General features: G+C 41.5%; 1 protein-coding gene across 2 annotated transcripts in view; it reads right to left on the bottom strand.

The window, feature by feature from the left end:
• Positions 1-1,969: 1,969 nt before the first annotated feature.
• Positions 1,970-18,306, bottom strand: part of LOC139120409 (retinitis pigmentosa 1-like 1 protein) — a 31,393-nt gene continuing 15,056 nt past the window's right edge. The window contains exons 7-10 of one of the 2 annotated variants that reach the window (XM_070684817.1): positions 16,215-16,823; positions 6,067-6,303; positions 3,799-5,423; positions 1,970-2,399 (exon numbers count right to left, since the gene is read on the bottom strand). In XM_070684817.1, the coding sequence (XP_070540918.1) occupies positions 5,203-5,423; positions 6,067-6,303; positions 16,215-16,823 (1,067 nt within the window). In that variant the 3' untranslated portion in view covers positions 1,970-2,399; positions 3,799-5,202. Of the gene's footprint in view, positions 2,400-3,798; positions 5,424-6,066; positions 6,304-16,214; positions 16,827-18,306 lie in introns of those variants that run through there. The other variant, XM_070684808.1, reaches the window with a different exon arrangement.

Here is an 18,306-nt window from a genome sequence, read left to right as displayed (position 1 = left end):
AAGTTGTCAATCATTTCCAGTCGTCCGTCGTGTGCGTTAGCGCTCACGTTCGTTCGTGTGTGGAGCAAATGACAGCTCTCGGTCTACACGTAGGCTACCTTCCGCAAAGTATAGTCCTAGAAATTTATCACAGACGAAGATACGCTATTTTTGGGGAACAAATATCGACTGAATCTCGACGGCGCGAACACTGTAAACGTCGCGCCTAACCCTGTTTGCAATGCGTGCGGAACCCACGGTATACGCGACCAGCTTCGAGTTCGTTGTTTCCGCAAATTATTCACGTAATTCCTTCGGAATATACAGGCGGTACACTCTTGTGTTTACATTGTTGGGATTATTAATGTCGTAGTCTGTGAAAATATCGATTTCATAATTACATGACTTTTGATCGTGGGAGAAACATCGGCCGCCATGTTGTTTGTTTACATATTTACGAGCACACCGAAGATCGACAAAAAAGGTCCGACGCACCAAAATTGATGACGTAGACGCGGGTTGTCGTGACGTAGAACGACCAGAGATAAATCCCGTATTTTTGTTCGGAGACGACAAACTTGGCTTGTGCATGTGATAAATAAAGGAATAGAGAATCTTAAATATATCAACATATAAAGAAGAAATAAATAAACCCGTGTCCATTCAAAGCATTCAACATATGCATGACGCACAATAGCGTCAACTATAACCATCGTGACTGTACAAATGTTTCAAGTTATAATTGTTTATGATGTCACCTCACTTAATTTGACCGAGAGGAATGATGATGCGAGTCTGTGATTAAAATTGCATTCAGTGCTCCGATGATGCAAAATTGCTTGTCATAAGTGTGTGATTAAAACATATCTGTTCTGTCCTTCTGAACCGGTCGGCGAGGAGGGATGTGGCTCTTTTGTTCAGTATCGCTGTCATTTTATGTATTTACAGTGAACAGTCCGGGTCAGCTCCAAAATTGGAGACGCTATACCATAATATTTTCCCCCTCTCATTAGCCAATCAGCGGCCAGCGCGCCATCAGTAAAAATTGTATTTCCTGGCAACCTCCACATGCGTCCTTCGTTACGTACGCCATACTGTGTCGAACTCCCGCGCCGTATTCTGTCATAATGTCGAACAGTTGTGTGGCCACTCTTTCAAAACACAATTTCAAAATCGCGTACCAGTTTTATTCTGGCTAAGACAACCAAACCCCATACATCGCTGTGATTCCTAGACTCTGGCTTGAAGTCCTGCGAAATATAAATCGTGTACCTACACAGATCGTTCAGAATACCCCATTTGTATCGGAGATGGCAGCGATACAATTCTACCGTATGGGGAACAGTTGTGTGGCCACTCTGTCAACACATTTTCAAAATCGGTACCATTTTTAGTCTGCGTTTGACAACTACAAAACAGGTATCGTTTTAAAGCTCTGACATTGCTCTTCTTTCTTGCAAAATGTTATACGCGTACCTACACAAATAATCTTTATAACAGTATTTCTAATAGAGATGACGAACATCCACAAAATGATCTCGGTACTTGAGCGAAATCGATAAACTGGGGTAGAAATAATGTCGTCAATATTTCGAATATTTGTTCACTAATCGGACTCTTTGTTGGACATGACCTTCTGCAGAACACGTGGATTATGTTGACTGTCGAAATTCGTCGAAATTCACAAGACAGGGGTTTAATAAGCGGCCCAAAACTGCCGATCACACTTGGTGGGTAATTTGTGACCCAGCGTGACCTGTACTTTATTAATGATATAATCTGGTCGATGATTGGCTGAATGCCGGAATATATTATCATAATGAGTCTCCAATTTTGGAGATGACCCGGACTGGTGAAGTATTGATGCAACGGCTGTTTGCAGTCTACCTTGGGAAGTAATCTATAGAAAAGCTTTCTGCACAAAATTTCAGAATGAATAAATGAATGAATCTAGTTGTCGTCGCTATCAAGATATGAGCCAAACGTCCTCTTTCCTTTGTCAGTTTCCATTTTATCTCTTTATTTTTTCATTATTTATACCGTGGTGACACATTGCCGTCAATACACAACAGGTATCCCGTTTTTCGTACTATTTACCAGTGAACCCATCAAAATGACACGAAACACATGTCAAACAAGTATAACTGGAAAAAAAAACAAAAAACAAAAAACTAAAATCAACAACGGTAAAAAGTTGCAAAACGGTTAACATTGGAATTATGGTACCTGCATGAAATTTGTCGAATTACTCTCAGATGTACGAGCATATCAATCGGAGCGCCATATCATAATTATTGATATGTATTAGATCTTGTTTTACTAGAACTCGTATATGAATATTTTTGAATCACTACACATATTCAGGTAACTTTCTTTCACCCTTGAACCCTTCAGAAGTTGTAAATGTGTGTAGAAATTTGCTTTAGGGGTGGACCATTTGATATCCTGGGGGGGGGGGCTTGGAAGATTGGTGGAGAGCCATTATTTTTTTTTCCCACGTGCTTCACCATGAATTATTTTTTTTCTACACTGCATATGCTGGCAACTTTTTTTTTCACTTTCCTTCTTCGAGATATATTTTTTTTTACCAAATTTCGGTGCAATGTTTGTTTGCTTGGTTTTTCACACCCAGTAACAAGATGCTGTTCTGTCGCACACAGTACTATATTCAAGAAACTAAATGAAGTTATGTAATACATATACATTTTTGATTCACTTTACAAAAACATATTTGTAAAATCATGTACATTTATGGCATTTACTTGTCAGTGTTGTCCTTACATTGAAAGTAGCCGGGTAATTTAAGAAAGTAGACGGGTGGACTGCGAGGGAGCGAAGCGACTGAGTGGCGAGTGAGCGTAGCGAACGAGGGGGGGAGAGCGCGAGAGGGGGGTGTCCCCCTCTCGCAAGGCGAAAAATGAAATTTTGGAGTGGAAATGGTTTTCTCTGGTGGCATCTGAGGTGACATTTACTGACTGAAACAGTACTTTTGTTGTGTGTCTTAGACGTGGCTCACATACAACAAAACAAACAAACATGATTTTGTTTTGTTTGTATTATTTATGACACACTTATGGTTTTATTTGCAGTGAAGATGTAAAATTTAATCTTAAATCACCCGCTGTCTGCTCATTTCATTGCCCATTTCCCATTCTTCATTACCACATAGTAGTTTCCCCAAAACCATCAAACTCATTCTATTCTAATCAAAACACATTCGCTTTTGTTAAGAAAAACATCGGTAAGATAATTCACTATATCAGTGTTCGCATTTACGAATAAAACATGCGTATATAGAAAACTCATAACAATGAAAAAATGTGTAGAGAGTCGATCCAATGCATAATAATATTACGCATTGGATTGAGTCTCTACGCATTTTTTCATTGTTATGAGTTTTCTATGCGCAAACGATAATAGTAAAATGTTTGCAGGCTGTCTCTCTTCTTGTGGTATTTTGACAAAATCCTTACATTCAGATTTACACATTTCTGGAAAACACTGGTGAGCAATTTCAATTTCAGCATACTTCCTCTAATCAGAAGGTCATGTATACTGTACAATTGTTCATATTCAGTTATTGTTCCTCAAGCTTGAAATGGTTTATGCTTTATAAAACTCTAGAGCTACTGCTTGATTTTTATTGATGCTGCAGTGTGCATCGAACAATTGCCAAGATTTTTTTTTCCGAGTCGCAATGGTCCATAATTTTTTTCCATCAGCCACCTAAAGCCAGATTTTTTTTTTCGAGCAACTCCACCTGGCATCTTTTTTTTCCCCAAATCTTCCAAGCCCCCCCCAGGATATCAAATGGTCCACCCCTTACAAACAATTTTAAGACACCACAGTTTAACGTTTGGTGTAGCATATGGAGATGATAATTAGGGCATAGTTATCATTTAATTTTGAGAATTTCCCTATTCTATGTTCTACAAAAATCTCACCTAACAGAATTTCGAATAATTATCATTATATTATATCTTTGTCGATACCAGTGATTTCCGTGACGTCATACCCTCAGATTATTGCTGATAATGTATTCAATTATCCAGCACTGTGGCCCAGATGTTTTCTACATCAACACATTCACTGGCGTTGCCAAAACTATAAAATAATAGCAATAATTGTACCCCTACAAGTCTATAATGGACTCAGTCAAACTTTGCACTTCATAATGTACTCAGCTTCCTCTCGTACATTATGTCCTGCAAAGTTTGCTTTCGTCTATTATTGCTGAATTATAGTGGCACATGCGAGATTTGTTGTCATGCTTAAGTGTACGCCGTTTTGAAAGCTATAATTTGTGGCGCCATCTAAACTCAGTATATATCTTAAGTCTCTTATGTCAGCCTTCTTGGAAAGTCGTTATTTCTGCTATCTTACAAATACATGGAAGTGTGCAATGTCCCTATATGCCATGCATGGAGCCCTATGCCTTTGTACAATATCACTGCTTTGGTTATGAGAAATCAGATGGATGCTCATGCCTTGACTCAGAGAAACTATTGTAAACTAATGTACATTTATAACCGAAAATAAATGCAGATGTCTAGTTCCTATCCTGAACAAAATAAATAAATAAACAAACAAACAACATAACAAAGACTGACTGAGGCAATTGATGTAGATTATGGGTTAGATATATTTGTGAAGTGGGGCATGTATCGATCATAATATGTACTTTTGAATCCATAAAAGTACACATCTATGTCAATAAACGTCCATCATAACGATCAATATATTAGCACAATTTAATGATGTCTACAGCTTGCCATTTGAAATCGTGATTAAAACAATGTGAAACCATTTATTATGTATAGAAAACTCAGAGTCACAAAAGAAGAACCCGTTTTCAACCGCCTTCGCCCTCAAATACAAATTTTGAATGCCAGCTATTTTCTCAAAAATATGGACCCAAATTATTGTGTGCTCGTTCATCTAGTGCGACTCCAACGGAGAAAGTACCACATACTCCATTAAAATATGGTATCTATCTTTATAGTAATAGCATATGGTAAGTTTACACTCGATGACACTCTAACCTTATTTGTTTAAAGGTAATATTATAATAAATCCACACTCCGACATGTTAATTGTGTGATTGTTGTCTTAACCTGTTCATCCCGATTCCCTTTGAACAGGTCCACATTTACTGTTGATAACGATGAGTTTGGGCCAAACCATGATTGTTAAAGGGTTTGACGATAAACAAAACACCACATTCTATGCCGCTCCCAATACAATGACCTCGCAGAGTTGCAGAATGTTTGTTCTGTCTATAAGCTGAATGCTGACGTATCGTCCTTTCATTGGAACGTCACAGCCGCATACAATGGTGATGTTAGCTCTCTTGGCTTCATGTCCTTTAACTGTGCCACAGATCGGGTTATCTTCGAAGTTTTCATTGTCCCCGATGCGGATTTCGGCATTTTTGAGTCGCTTACCTTCAGAGAGAATATCAAATTAGTTGATGAGATGTACATCTTTCTACGAGAGCCCAGGGGGGGCATTTTTTGTGATAAAAAATTCTATCTGTCTTGTATCTTTTCTTCCATAAACGTTCCTTAGGGGATTCCATACTTTCTCGATGGGGTGACGCAATTTGTTTTGCCTTACCTGATTTTATGATCTTTTTAGCGTAAACAGGGCATGAATTTCGTTTACCCTGTCAGGATTTCCGATCTTTTGTTAGTGTCCTGTCACGTGAATAAATTGCTTTTGGCAAAAGTAAAACTCTTTTTTTACACTTAACATCCCTCTCAGGATATCACGTTCTAATGCCAGGACGTTGAGATACAAGAATACGATAGGCATATGTTTACTTATAAAGCAAACGCCACCACATACAGAAGGTATTTAACGTACAAATATTCTATACAAGTCTTGATAACTTTGGAGATCAAAGTTTACTTGTGACATTTCAGAAGAAGGTGCAAAGATTTAGACAAGTAATGTGTCTGTTTATTGTCTTGTCATGAACGCTATAACGTATATATTTTTGTTATTGGTTTCAGAACGTCCACCATGCAGCAGGAATTCTACAAGCTGCGGTAAATGGCAACCAAAGGATAGCAAAACCTTGCTTACTGCAGCAATCGATCCTGTTTATCAACACAATTTGATAGATATAGATGGACTCTTGAAGGTCGACCTTCCACCAGGGTTGGTATTCTCTGTTGGTCATACTGCACGATTGTCTGTCCTCAAGGTGGCCGTCTGGTATCCCGTCAACTGCTTTCTGGGCTAGATTCCCTCCGTCCGTGGAGATCTGGGATGCGTGATGACCCTCGGCCATGTTCTTTACGAAGTTCGGCAACTCACAGCCTTTTGGTAGCAGGTAGATACAGATACAATGCCATGAAAACGTAGAGTATGTTAACTTGCCCATGAAGGGTAATGGATTTTCAGAGTTTACTTGCTATCCCCTCAATATTGAAATGTTTATGATTATAGCATAGGCTAATTGATTATGTCAAGTACAATTTTTATTCTATTTTATTTAATTTTGAACAGGCACATGGACATAATCGTTTGGCTTATGTCATGTTCAAAAAATCAAGTAAAATGAGAATTGCGTAAGTTTTACTGCAGCTCTACTACTACTACTTCGCCTCTTACTAATAAGAGGAAACTTTTTTAAGTTTGACCGACGAATAGACTTGTAATACGATGTGTAGCAATTTTCAATGAAATTCAGAAATACGAATACCGATATGTATGTATGTATGTATGTATGTATGTATGTATGTATGTATGTATGTATGTATGTATGTATGTATGTATGTATGTATGTATGTATGTATGTATGTATGGTATGGATGTATGTGTAACACGTCCTGGCAACGGTATCGAAACAAACCGGTCCGAAGCTTAGCCAAATTAATTTCTCGAGCTGGGGCCACCTGGTTCGAATTTGGCGTTGGCTTTGTAAGTATGCAACAAGCAGGGAGCAGGGTGTGAAATGAGAAACCACCACACTCATATACCATGAAATATACTCTGTATTACTAATTGCAACACGTGCAATGTTGATAAACAAATACTTCAAATTGTTTACAAAAACTGTTTGCAATAACAACAATGTCAGAGAACTGCTTTGTTCTAGTACTGATAAACCGTAAACATCAGTATCGAATACAGACTTCAAAAGATGTAAAAAATCTCTGTACTGAATTATCAAAACTGCATTCAGTATGTCATCGAAAACTATATGCGTTGAAGTGTTCATCAATAAACATTGAAATACCTCTGTCCGCACAACACTTTACTAAAATGGTACACTTGACTCATAAAAACACTCAGAAACTATACTCAGAATATCAACACGCGACTTGGGGTCTTGTATGAAGCATGCAACAAATGTCCGTATTGATCACACACTCGAACTCGAAGTTAACACTCGTCGGGTCGACGCCTCATATACACGAACACTGCAGTTACATCTCTTCGAGTACTCGGCAAACTTCGTGCAACCGTCGGATTCCTTGTTGGGTTGGCGATTCATCCGGGATACTTCTGTAGAGTTTACATCAATCAATCGACAAAATACGCTGAAATCGTCTCACTAAATGTTTATCGCAATGACATCCAGTGTCTATGGATCACATAAAATGTCAGCAATCTGACTAAACTTACTGAAAACTGTCCGCTTTCACTCTCAATGACAAATGGCTACCTCTCCGCTCTGTTGGCATCTGGTACCACTGCGCACGGCTTCTTCTGCATCACATGTAGTGATCGAGTCGCGCTTGATCGACTGTCCAGGATAGCTCTACTCTTTCCATGAAAACAGTCTATCCCGCGGAAATCTGGTTTCTGCCGACCCGTCAGACTTGGCGACAGTCTGACATGGAAAGGCAAGTCCGTCTTTGCACTCACAACACTGATACATCTAAATAAAATGCACCATGACACTCAAACTTGCATCCAAGTTTGACGCCATACCAGAAAGTCTAGAAAGTTCTGAAACTGAACTCCCTAGCTGAGTCATAATAAACAATTGTCTCGCTAGTCGTATCGAAATAATTACCATAGCAAAATGTGCTGGTTACACTCTCCCCTGCTCCGGGAAAGTGCGTCCCGCACTTTTGCACACTTGCGGAATGCATGATACTAATCTCAATAGAATATGACAAAAATTACACTCAACTCTTGTAAGTGAAGTGAAATACTTCTCACATAGAATTAAATGGCATCTGAGTGCCTGTCCCAATTACATAAGACAAAATTGAGAAATGCTATATGCTGTGTATGTGCATATAGGCAGAAAGGGCTCTTTAGAAATACCAAGACTTTTATACAAACAATGTAGTCTGGATAACATCATAAATATACGACAGTGATTTCCCCTTTTTTAATGACATATATGTCATCAGCATAACACATACGATCACTTACTTTACTCAAAAATAAAACATGCAAACTATTTGCACAAACGTTCAATAAGACTACTCAACACTGTTAAGTAAATCCATAGTACTGGGGTCTCTTGCGTAGTCTCTTTGATCTCCTTATGATTGGTGATACATTGCCATCTAACATAGCATCAACAACTGACTCATCGTCCGTTGGCTGCATTGCGCTCGTTTCATCAGGTTCTACCATAGCAACATTAAGGAATCATCCGTCACTTCTAGTCCCATCTGAGTGCTTTCAGACAGTCCGGACTCGTTCTGGCTATAGTTAAAAGTATCCACATCAAATGATGATGGCCCTTGTACACCCCGTGTACTAGGTACTGACAATGGGCTCACTGCCCATGGCTCCAATAGGGTAGGCACACTAGTTTTGTGTACAACATCACTACTGTTGGTTCTACTATCCTCCAACGGTACATTTCTGCTTCCCACTCTCTGTACAGGTGCTTGTTTCTCCATCTGATGGGGAATAAAAGCTGGTGCATAGGGGTTGAGACCTATCATGTACTCATCTTCTTCGTCACAACTGGCATCACTTCCAGTTTCGGTCTTCTCTTGACTATTACTCTTGCACGGAGCTATAGATCGACGTTTGTTTTTACAATCAGCAGATTTCGTGGGACTCGTCAGTTTTGGTGCCTCCAGTTTTGAATGATACGGCAGCAGCAAATTGCGATGCAGTATTCTCCGTCTCCCTTTACCAGACATTGGCTTTATGACGTACACTGGCAAATCTGAATCCAGCTTCCGTACAACTTGATAGGGTTCTTCTTCCCATCTATCTGCGATCTTTGTCTTTCCTCTGAGGTTGACATTTTTCACTAATACGCTGTCACCAATTTCTAATACTGCACCTCTTACTTTCTGATCGTAGCGCCGTTTGTTATCAGTCGCTCTCTTTTCTGCATGTCTCAATGCGATATCATATGCATACTGTAATCTCTTTCGAAGAGCATCGGAAAACTCCTCATGCGTGTCTGAACAAGGTTCATCTGGTTGTAGACCAAGATACACATCCATCGGTAGTTTTGGATGTCGCCCAAACATGAGATAGTAGGGCGAGTAACCCGTACTGTCATTTCTAGTGCAATTGTAGGCATGCACTAACGGCGCCACATAGGATTTCCAGTCTTTCTTCCTTTCATTATCAAGAGTTCCCAACATCTCCAGCAAAGTTCTGTTAAAACGTTCGCACTGACCGTTGCCTTGTGGGTGGTACGGCGTAGTCCTCGATTTCTCTATACCAGCAATTTCACATAATCCCCTGATGTCTTGCTGTCGTCTTGGCAGACTGGTTTCTTGTGGGGATGGCCACCGCATATCGCGTAAAGTGGTCGGTGATCACCAATACATCTTTGATGCCACCTTTTGACTCTTCTAAGGACACAAAGTCCATGCAGACGAGCTCCATGGGTTGGCTGGTCTTTATGTTAACTAGGGGCGCACGCAACTTCGCTCCTGGCGGATTCTTTCTGCGTGTGCATCTATCGCAAGTCTCTACTTTGGTACTAACATCTCGGCTCATGCGTGGCCAATAAAACCGTGCACGCAACAAGTCTAAGGTGCGCTCTTGACCCATATGTCCAGTCTTGTCGTGTACCCCTTCAAGGGCCATGTCTCTGTACGCCTTGGGTAGTACAAGCTGGTAGTGCTTCTGTCCATCTGCTCCAACACGACTCCTGTGCAATACTTCATTTCTAAAGCACAGTCGATTCCATTCTCTCAGACCTATTTGAACATCTGGCTGTTCTTTCTTTCTCTCCAACAGTGGGAAGTTCACTCTTTGCTTTCCACGCGTACAATCTGCCAATCGCTGGGTCTTCTTGTTGAAGTCTCCTCCAGTCTGTCATTCTCAAGGCTGGCAATGTACTGTCTCCCGGCCATGGTATAGGCTCGTCAATGGCAGCAGGTACTGCTGTGGCGGTGAGGGCAACAGCTTCTACTAATGGTGAATGTGTCACTAACTGACCCTGACACACTGTCTTGAATTGATCAGAAGACAATCTGACCAACTCTGCTGGTCTGCATGTCTGGGGTTTCCTTGACAAGGCATCGGCATCTCCATTATTTCTGCCTGGCCGATATGTTAGGTTGAAGTCATAGTTTGACAACGCCGCTAGCCATCGGTACCCAGTAGCATCCAACTTTGCCGATGTCGTGATGTACGTCAAGGGATTGTTGTCCGTCAGAACTTCTACATGATTTCCGTACAAATATTCATGGAATTTCTCCGTCATCGCCCACTTTAACGCAAGGAATTCCAGCTTGTGGGCGGGGTAGTTTTTCTCACTTTGCGATAAACTTCTACTGGCGTAGGCCACTGGTCTCTTCACGACCTTGCCGCCAACAATGTGTTCCTGATACAATGCTGCACCGAGGCCTGAAGTACTGGCATCCGTATGTAGCTCAAAGGGCTTACTGTAATCGGTGTATGCCAGAACAGGCGGGTTGGTTAGCTTTCGAATCAACATGTCGAATGCCTGCTGACACTCTTCAGTCCAGACAAATGTTGGTTGTGTTTGCTTACTATCCGTGGGTTTCTTTCCTCTCTTTCTTCTTGCAGGGAGTCCTGCTGTGAGTTTGGTCAGCGGCCTCGCTATGTTTGCAAACCCCTCTACAAATCTTCGGTAATAACTGGTAAACCCAAGAAATGATTTCAGCTCATGCACATTCTTAGGTACTGGCCATGTTTCTAGCGCTTTCACCTCCTCTCTGGTCGGTTTCTACGCCATCCTCGGACACCACATGCCCTAGGTATCTAACTCTATCACGGAAGAACTGGCACTTTGTGTGTTTTATCTTCAAATTGTAGCCTTCGAGGCGGTCCATCACTACTTTCAGTCTGTCAAGGTGTTCTTCAAATGTTGACGAGAACACAATGATGTTGTCAAGATACACCAAACATATCTTCATGTTCAACCCATCCATGCACTGCTCCATTGTGCGCTGAAAGTAGCTCCTGCATTCTTCAAACCGAATGGCATACGACAACACTCGAAGAAGCCAAGCGGAGTCATGAATGCCGTCTTTGGTATATCCTCTTCTGACATAGCTATCTGCCAATAGCCGCTCTTTAAGTTTATAGACGAGAACCACTTTGCACCCTTAAGTAAGTCTAGAGTTTCTTCTATGCGAGGGATGGGATACGCATCCCGTATGGTGCGAGCATTCAAACGACGATAGTCCACGCACAACCTCGTAGTGCCATCTTTCTTCTGAACGAGGACCACAGGTGCTGCCCACGGGCTGTGCGACTTTCTTATGGCGCCACTATCAAGCATGCCCTTCAGAACTCGTTTCACTTCATCGTACATCGCTGGAGGTATACGGCGATGACGTTCTCTTACTGGCTGGTTATCAGTGACAGGGATCCTGTGCTTTACAATAGTGCAATGTCCCAAATCATCTTCATGTTTTGAAAATACAGGGGACTTTTCATCGAACAGCTGCTGGACGGCACACATCTGCTCACCATTCAGCACTGACTCAGACATATCAAATTCAAGACCTCCACTCTTTATGATCTTCTCCCCCTGAGTATCGCAGGTGTGTTGTCTCGCCATTACAACTGGGGGCTCTGACTCGATACCAATCACTGCGCGTGCCACTCCCAGTGGATCACCAGGTTTCAAAACTAAAGTCTTTGAAGTTCTGTTCTGTACCACTATAGGTACCTTTGACTTCTTTCTCCCACAAGTCATCTCTGCTAAGATAGGTCCACTTATCCAACCGCTATGTTCGTCCCATCTCCCACTAGGTTCAATGGTTACAACATACTTGTCACCTGGAGGGCCTGACTTCGCCTTGCCCCACAAAGTTTCAGCTTGGTTAGGAGGAACCCTAAGGGGACTTGAAAGTAGAGCACGCACCACTCCCAAATTTCCTTTCTTTCCAATGAATCTGTCTCTGGCCTCTAACCTTTGTAGTGCTTGGCGGCCAATTGTCGAGATCCTATGGCACTGCACTACGCCATGTTTCCTCTTTCCTCCAGTGGTCTGGTATTTGTACAGGCCCAACAAATTAGTGCCAACTGTCACCGGCACTTCTTTCGAGTACTCTGTGTCCGGCACGACCAATGCCAGGACCGTAAACTCTTGCCCATCACCGAATACTTCTTTAGGAAATGATATACCCACTTCTATGCAACCGAGGAACGGCACAGCCTGCCCTCCTGCCCCTCTGATCTCTAGCAATTCTTCAACTGGGTCAATTGGTAATGACTTCAAATTCTGGTCGTAGAAAGATGAACTCACCATAGTAACCTGTGACCCTGTGTCGATCAAACATCTACATGAAATTCCATTGACAGACGCATACATTTCATTTGGCTCACCAACCAGCCTGTCAGACTTTACACATCTCGTCGCCATAATCGGTGTAGGTCTGGCCTTTCGGCGGTAGGGATGTCTGCGACCAGTTGGTTTTATTGTCTGAACCTGCACTGATTCAGTCTTCTTTTCTGCTTTCGGTTCAGGGCATCTCTTTGCTATGTGTCCCTCTCCATTGCAGTTATAACACTTAACAGTTTTTTTATTCGGTGATGTACAATCTTTTAGACATGTGTCCTTCCTCTCCGCAAGCATAACATTTGTTTGGTTTGCTGGGGGAGCCCTGTTTCTTTTGTGGTTGTCTCTTTTCGTTCAACTTTTCTTTGAGTCTCTGGTTTTCTTTTCGTAAGTGTTCAATCTCGTTTCCTGCATCTGACCTGTTTCGCAGTTCGTGTAACTCTCTTTCAATTTCTGCAATCCGCCTATCAGCATCAGACTGTAATTGCCTGGCAGCCGTCGAGGCAGTTTGTTTCTTTCCAACTCGTCAATTCGGTCTTGTAATGACTGCATAGGTTTTGTCATTGCCTTCAGTAACTTTTCCATATTACCATAAGAATCAGCTTCGTCAACAGCTGTCGTCTCTGCTGCAACTGACTGGTGAGACTGTCTAGCAGGCGTGTGTTTACCTTGGCTGTTAATACTGGCTCTGTCCCGAACCTCTCACTCAGCAATACGAACAATTTTCTTCAAGTCTTCAAATGTTTTGCATTTCTCTTTCTGCAGTCTAGCAATGTCAATGACTCTGTTTTCTTTCAAGTTACGCCAAAACACAGTCATTAATGCTTCATCAATGGCGGACTCACGTATACCACCATGTCTTTTCACAGTATGTATAGCCCGCTCTAGACGGTCGCCAAACTCAACGGCAGTTTCGTCATCTCTCTGTCGACTGTCTCGGTAAAAACGTTCTAAAAGAGCCGCGCCATCTTCCATTTCACCAAAACTGCCTTCCAGTTTCTTTATGATTTGCTCCACAGTAGCATCACGTCTCATCGTTGTCAATACTCCGGCAGCACGACCTTTCAATGATCTTCGGACAGCGGGGGTTAAGGCTTCGGGCGGATAAATGTTTGAGTCAATCAAAGACTGTATTTGATCCCGCCATATCTCGAATTCAGCGTCACCCTTGCGATTGGGGTCACCTGAAAATGTATCTATACGAGGTGGTTGGTACACACTTGCCAACATGCTCGTATCTAACCGTTGACTCCTATTACCAATCAACGTTGAGGGCGTACTTGTCTGTATGGGTCGCGGCTTTGGGTTTGTGCTCTCCAACCCACTCAGGACACCACTGTCTGGCGTTTCTACACCATCACGTCTGCGTGAAACGCCGGGTGTAGCTGTGTTCTTACCATCTGAGGACTTGTACTGCAAACCTCTCCCTCTGCCAGTCTTGGGCAGCGCCCCCAAGGCTGACCTTGACTCAAACTGTACATCAGTTGGACGTCCTTGTCCCACAGGGGTGGTAAAATCCCCTCCCCTTTGAGCCATATGGACAGTCAAATAGGGTGTTTTGTATGACAGTATAACAAAAACTCACTAATAAAAAGTACAGCCACATGTAAATAGTACTCGTAATTGCAATAACAAATGACACACAAGAGTGACACTTTGTACTCACAAGCTGAAATAGTAATCTCACAACAGGGGCTTTACACAATGAAACACTTTGGCATTGTAAATTATGAACGTCACCACAAAAGGGGCGTGGTTCTCATATATATCACACCACTGTTGCTATAACTTTGCCAACATATCACAATATTACAACCAAACATACAGTGGCCCACGTTGGGCGCCAATTTGTAACCAGCTCCTGGCAACGGTATCGAAACAAACCGGTCCGAAGCTTAGCCAAATTAATTTCTCGAGCTGGGGCCACCTGGTTCGAATTTGGCGTTGGCTTTGTAAGTATGCAACAACAGGGAGCAGGGTGTGAAATGAGAAACCACCACACTCATATAACATGAAATATACTCTGTATTACTAATTGCAACACGTGCAATGTTGATAAACAAATACTTCAAATTGTTTACAAAAACTGTTTGCAATAACAACAATGTCAGAGAACTGCTTTGTTCTAGTACTGATAAACCGTAAACATCAGTATCGAATACAGACTTCAAAAGATGTAAAAAATCTCTGTACTGAATTATCAAAACTGCATTCAGTATGTCATCGAAAACTATATGCGTTGAGGTGTTCATCAATAAACATTGAAATACCTCTGTCCGCACAACACTTTACTAAAATGGTACACTTGACTCATAAAAACACTCAGAAACTATACTCAGAATATCAACACGCGACTTGGGGTCTTGTATGAAGCATGCGACAAATGTCCGTATTGATCACACACTCGAACTCGAAGTTAACACTCGTCGGGTCGACGTCTCATATACACGAACACTGCAGTTACATCTCTTCGAGTACTCGGCAAACTTCGTGCAACCGTCGGATTCCTTGTTGGGTTGGCGATTACATCCGGGATACTTCTGTAGAGTTTACATCAATCAATCGACGAAATACGCTGAAATCGTCTCACTAAATGTTTATCGCAATGACATCCAGTGTCTATGGATCACATAAAATGTCAGCAATCTGACTAAACTTACTGAAAACTGTCCGTAAACCACTCTCAATGACGAACGGCTACCTCTCCGCTCTGTTGGCATCTGGTACCACTGCGCACGGCTTCTTCTGCATCACATGTAGTGATCGAGTCGCGCTCGATCGACTGTCCAGGATAGCTCTACTCGTTCCATGAAAACAGTCTATCCCGCGGAAATCTGGTTTCTGCCGACCCGTCAGACTTGGCGACAGTCTGACATGGAGAGGCAAGTCCGTCTGTGCGCTCACAACACTGATACATCTAAATAAAATGCACAATGACACTCAAACTTGCGTCCAAGTTTGACGCCATACCAGAAAGTCTAGAAAGTTCTGAAACTGAACTCCCTAGCTGAGTCATAATAAACAATTGTCTTGCTAGTCGTATCGAAATAATTACCATAGCAAAATGTACTGGCTACATATGTATGTATGTATGTATGTATGTATGTATGTATGTATGTATGTATGTATGTATGTATGTATGTATGTATGTATGTATGTATGTATGTATGTATGTATGTATGTATGTATGTATGTATGTATGTATGTATGTATGTATGTATGTATGTATGTATGTATGTATGTATGTATGTATGTATGTATGTATGTATGTATGTATGTATGTGTGTACGTATGTATGTATGTATGTATGTATTCATGCATGCATGCATGCATGCATGCATGAATGCATGCATGTATGTACGAACTTGTAAGTATGGTGATTTATGCATCTGTATGTCAGTATTTTTACTTCTTGTGCATGTACATATATTTAAGAATGAATGCAAATGGGCGTTTGTGTTTTGTTGTCAGATAGCCTGAAGGTCAAGTTTGTAACACCATCTTTTCTAAACAGTAGCACTGTTTCTCTTACCTTCATTTGGTACGGTTGAGACTTCAAGTTCACTAAATGAGCTTTCAGCTACTTCAAGATCAACTTCCGCCTCTTGCTCTGTTTCAGCTTCTTCATCAGTTTGTTCCTCTTCTTCTTCCGCAGTTGGAATTTCTTCGTCGGTGGTTTCATCGTCGCCTTCGGCAGTTGGAGCCTCAACCTCGGTAGTTGGAACTTCACCCTCGGTGGTTGGAACCATCCCCTCGGTGGTGGGAACCACTTCCTCAATAGTTGGTATCACTCCCTGGGTGGTTGCAACCACCCCTTTTGTGGTCAGAACCGCTCCCTCGGTTGGTATCACTCCTTTTGTTGTTCGATTCACTCCCTCAGTGGTCGGAAACACTCCCTCAGTGGTCGGAACTACTCCCTCAGTAGTCGGTATTACTCCCTCAGTGGTTGGTATCACTCCCTCAGTGGTTGGTATTACTCCCTCGGTGGTTGGTATCACTCCTTCGGTGGTTGGTATGACTCCCTCGGTGGTGGGTATCACTCCTTCGGTCGTTGGTATCACTCCCTCGGTGGTGGGTATCACTCCCTCGGTCGTTGGCACCACGCCCTCAGTGGTTGGGACAAATCCTTCGCCAGTTTCCCCTGCTCGATAATGATAATTAAATCAAGTATTATGAAATGATGTTTTTACAACGTGTTACCATGGTAACAGTTAGAAGCTGCAAATATAAGTTTTTCAAATACCCAAGAAAAAACCTTTGATTACTAAATTACGTCACAAAAGAAGTGTCTAGAGTTGAAAACACCAAATGCAATGTCCACGTCTATGCCACTTATTTCCATAGCAATCATTGTCGAGCTGAAAGTGTCAATTTTTGCCAAATCGATTTGAAAATAGCTTTGAGAAATTATTGCTTCAAACATTTCCAAATACAGGTTTCTTGGATCACAGTTAACCAAATTGATCACTCTAATGCCATTTGTTTCAAAGGCAGCCACTTTGGCGTTGAAAATATCAGAATTTTCAAAACCCCATTCAAATAAATCTATAGTTGCGGCAAAAATTTCATGATAGGAGTGTCAAGTGATAAAAAGGAAATGCAGTTGTGTGTCTATGCCACTTGTAACAACAAGACAATGACAACAATCACAAAAACAAAACACTAAAGACAACATTAACAACAACAAAAACAACAACAACAACAACAACAACAATAATAATGATAATAGTAATAATATTCATTTTATATTTTGACAAAAATAAACAGAGACGGTACTGCAGTGACAAGAGAGGTTTAAAATACAACACCAGAATTGAAGCCAAATACTACATAAAACCCTAAGTCTTAGACAAAGGGTGGTATTGATATTAGATCTCGTATGAGTTCACACCTCTAGCTGTTAAAAAACCTTCATTTGGATCTTTCTGTCAGATCAAGTGTGGACACTGATGAAGGACAAGTGATTTGTTAGAAACATGTCTGTTTTGCTTATTCACAGTTGAAAAAGATCGCTTTTCTGTACTTCAATGTTTATGCTTCCATGATGAATATACACGGTATCATAAGACAGTCATACGAAAAAGCTATTCTAAGGAAAATCAGGAAAGTGGAGGATATCAACAGTCTTCAATTTGAGATGTTTATTGAGCACGTGACACCAGTTAGCGCCAAAGTCAACTTCAAAAGTAGTTCAGAACGGGAAATGGATATCATCAGAAATACTCAGATGCAAGATCTCAACACAATGGCAGAAAAGACAGAATATGGTCAGATGTGGCAAGAACACTTGAGTGATGAACATCAGGATCAGGTCAGCATAATGCTGAATGTTCAAACAGAGAATGTCTTCAAATCCATCCGGGACAATCATAAAAACAGATTCCAATGTCCAATGTCTATTGAAAAAGGTCAAGAAACACCAGCCCACAGCGAGGTAACATTCCAAGAAAAATCTAAGTACGCAGAAACTGGCATCAGCAGAACGTTAATTACTTGCCAAGGGGACAACGTTTGCAATAACTCCAAGTCAAATACCCATAAAGCAAGACATCGTTTAACTTAAAAACCGTATCAGCAAAAACCTTCAGCAACCTGAGGCTGACAAGGTAAGAGGTGACATTTGT

Source organism: Ptychodera flava, chromosome 2 (genome assembly GCF_041260155.1).
Source record: "Ptychodera flava strain L36383 chromosome 2, AS_Pfla_20210202, whole genome shotgun sequence".
Taxonomy (NCBI): domain Eukaryota; kingdom Metazoa; phylum Hemichordata; class Enteropneusta; family Ptychoderidae; genus Ptychodera; species Ptychodera flava.
This window is presented reverse-complemented; position numbering and strand designations above follow the sequence as displayed.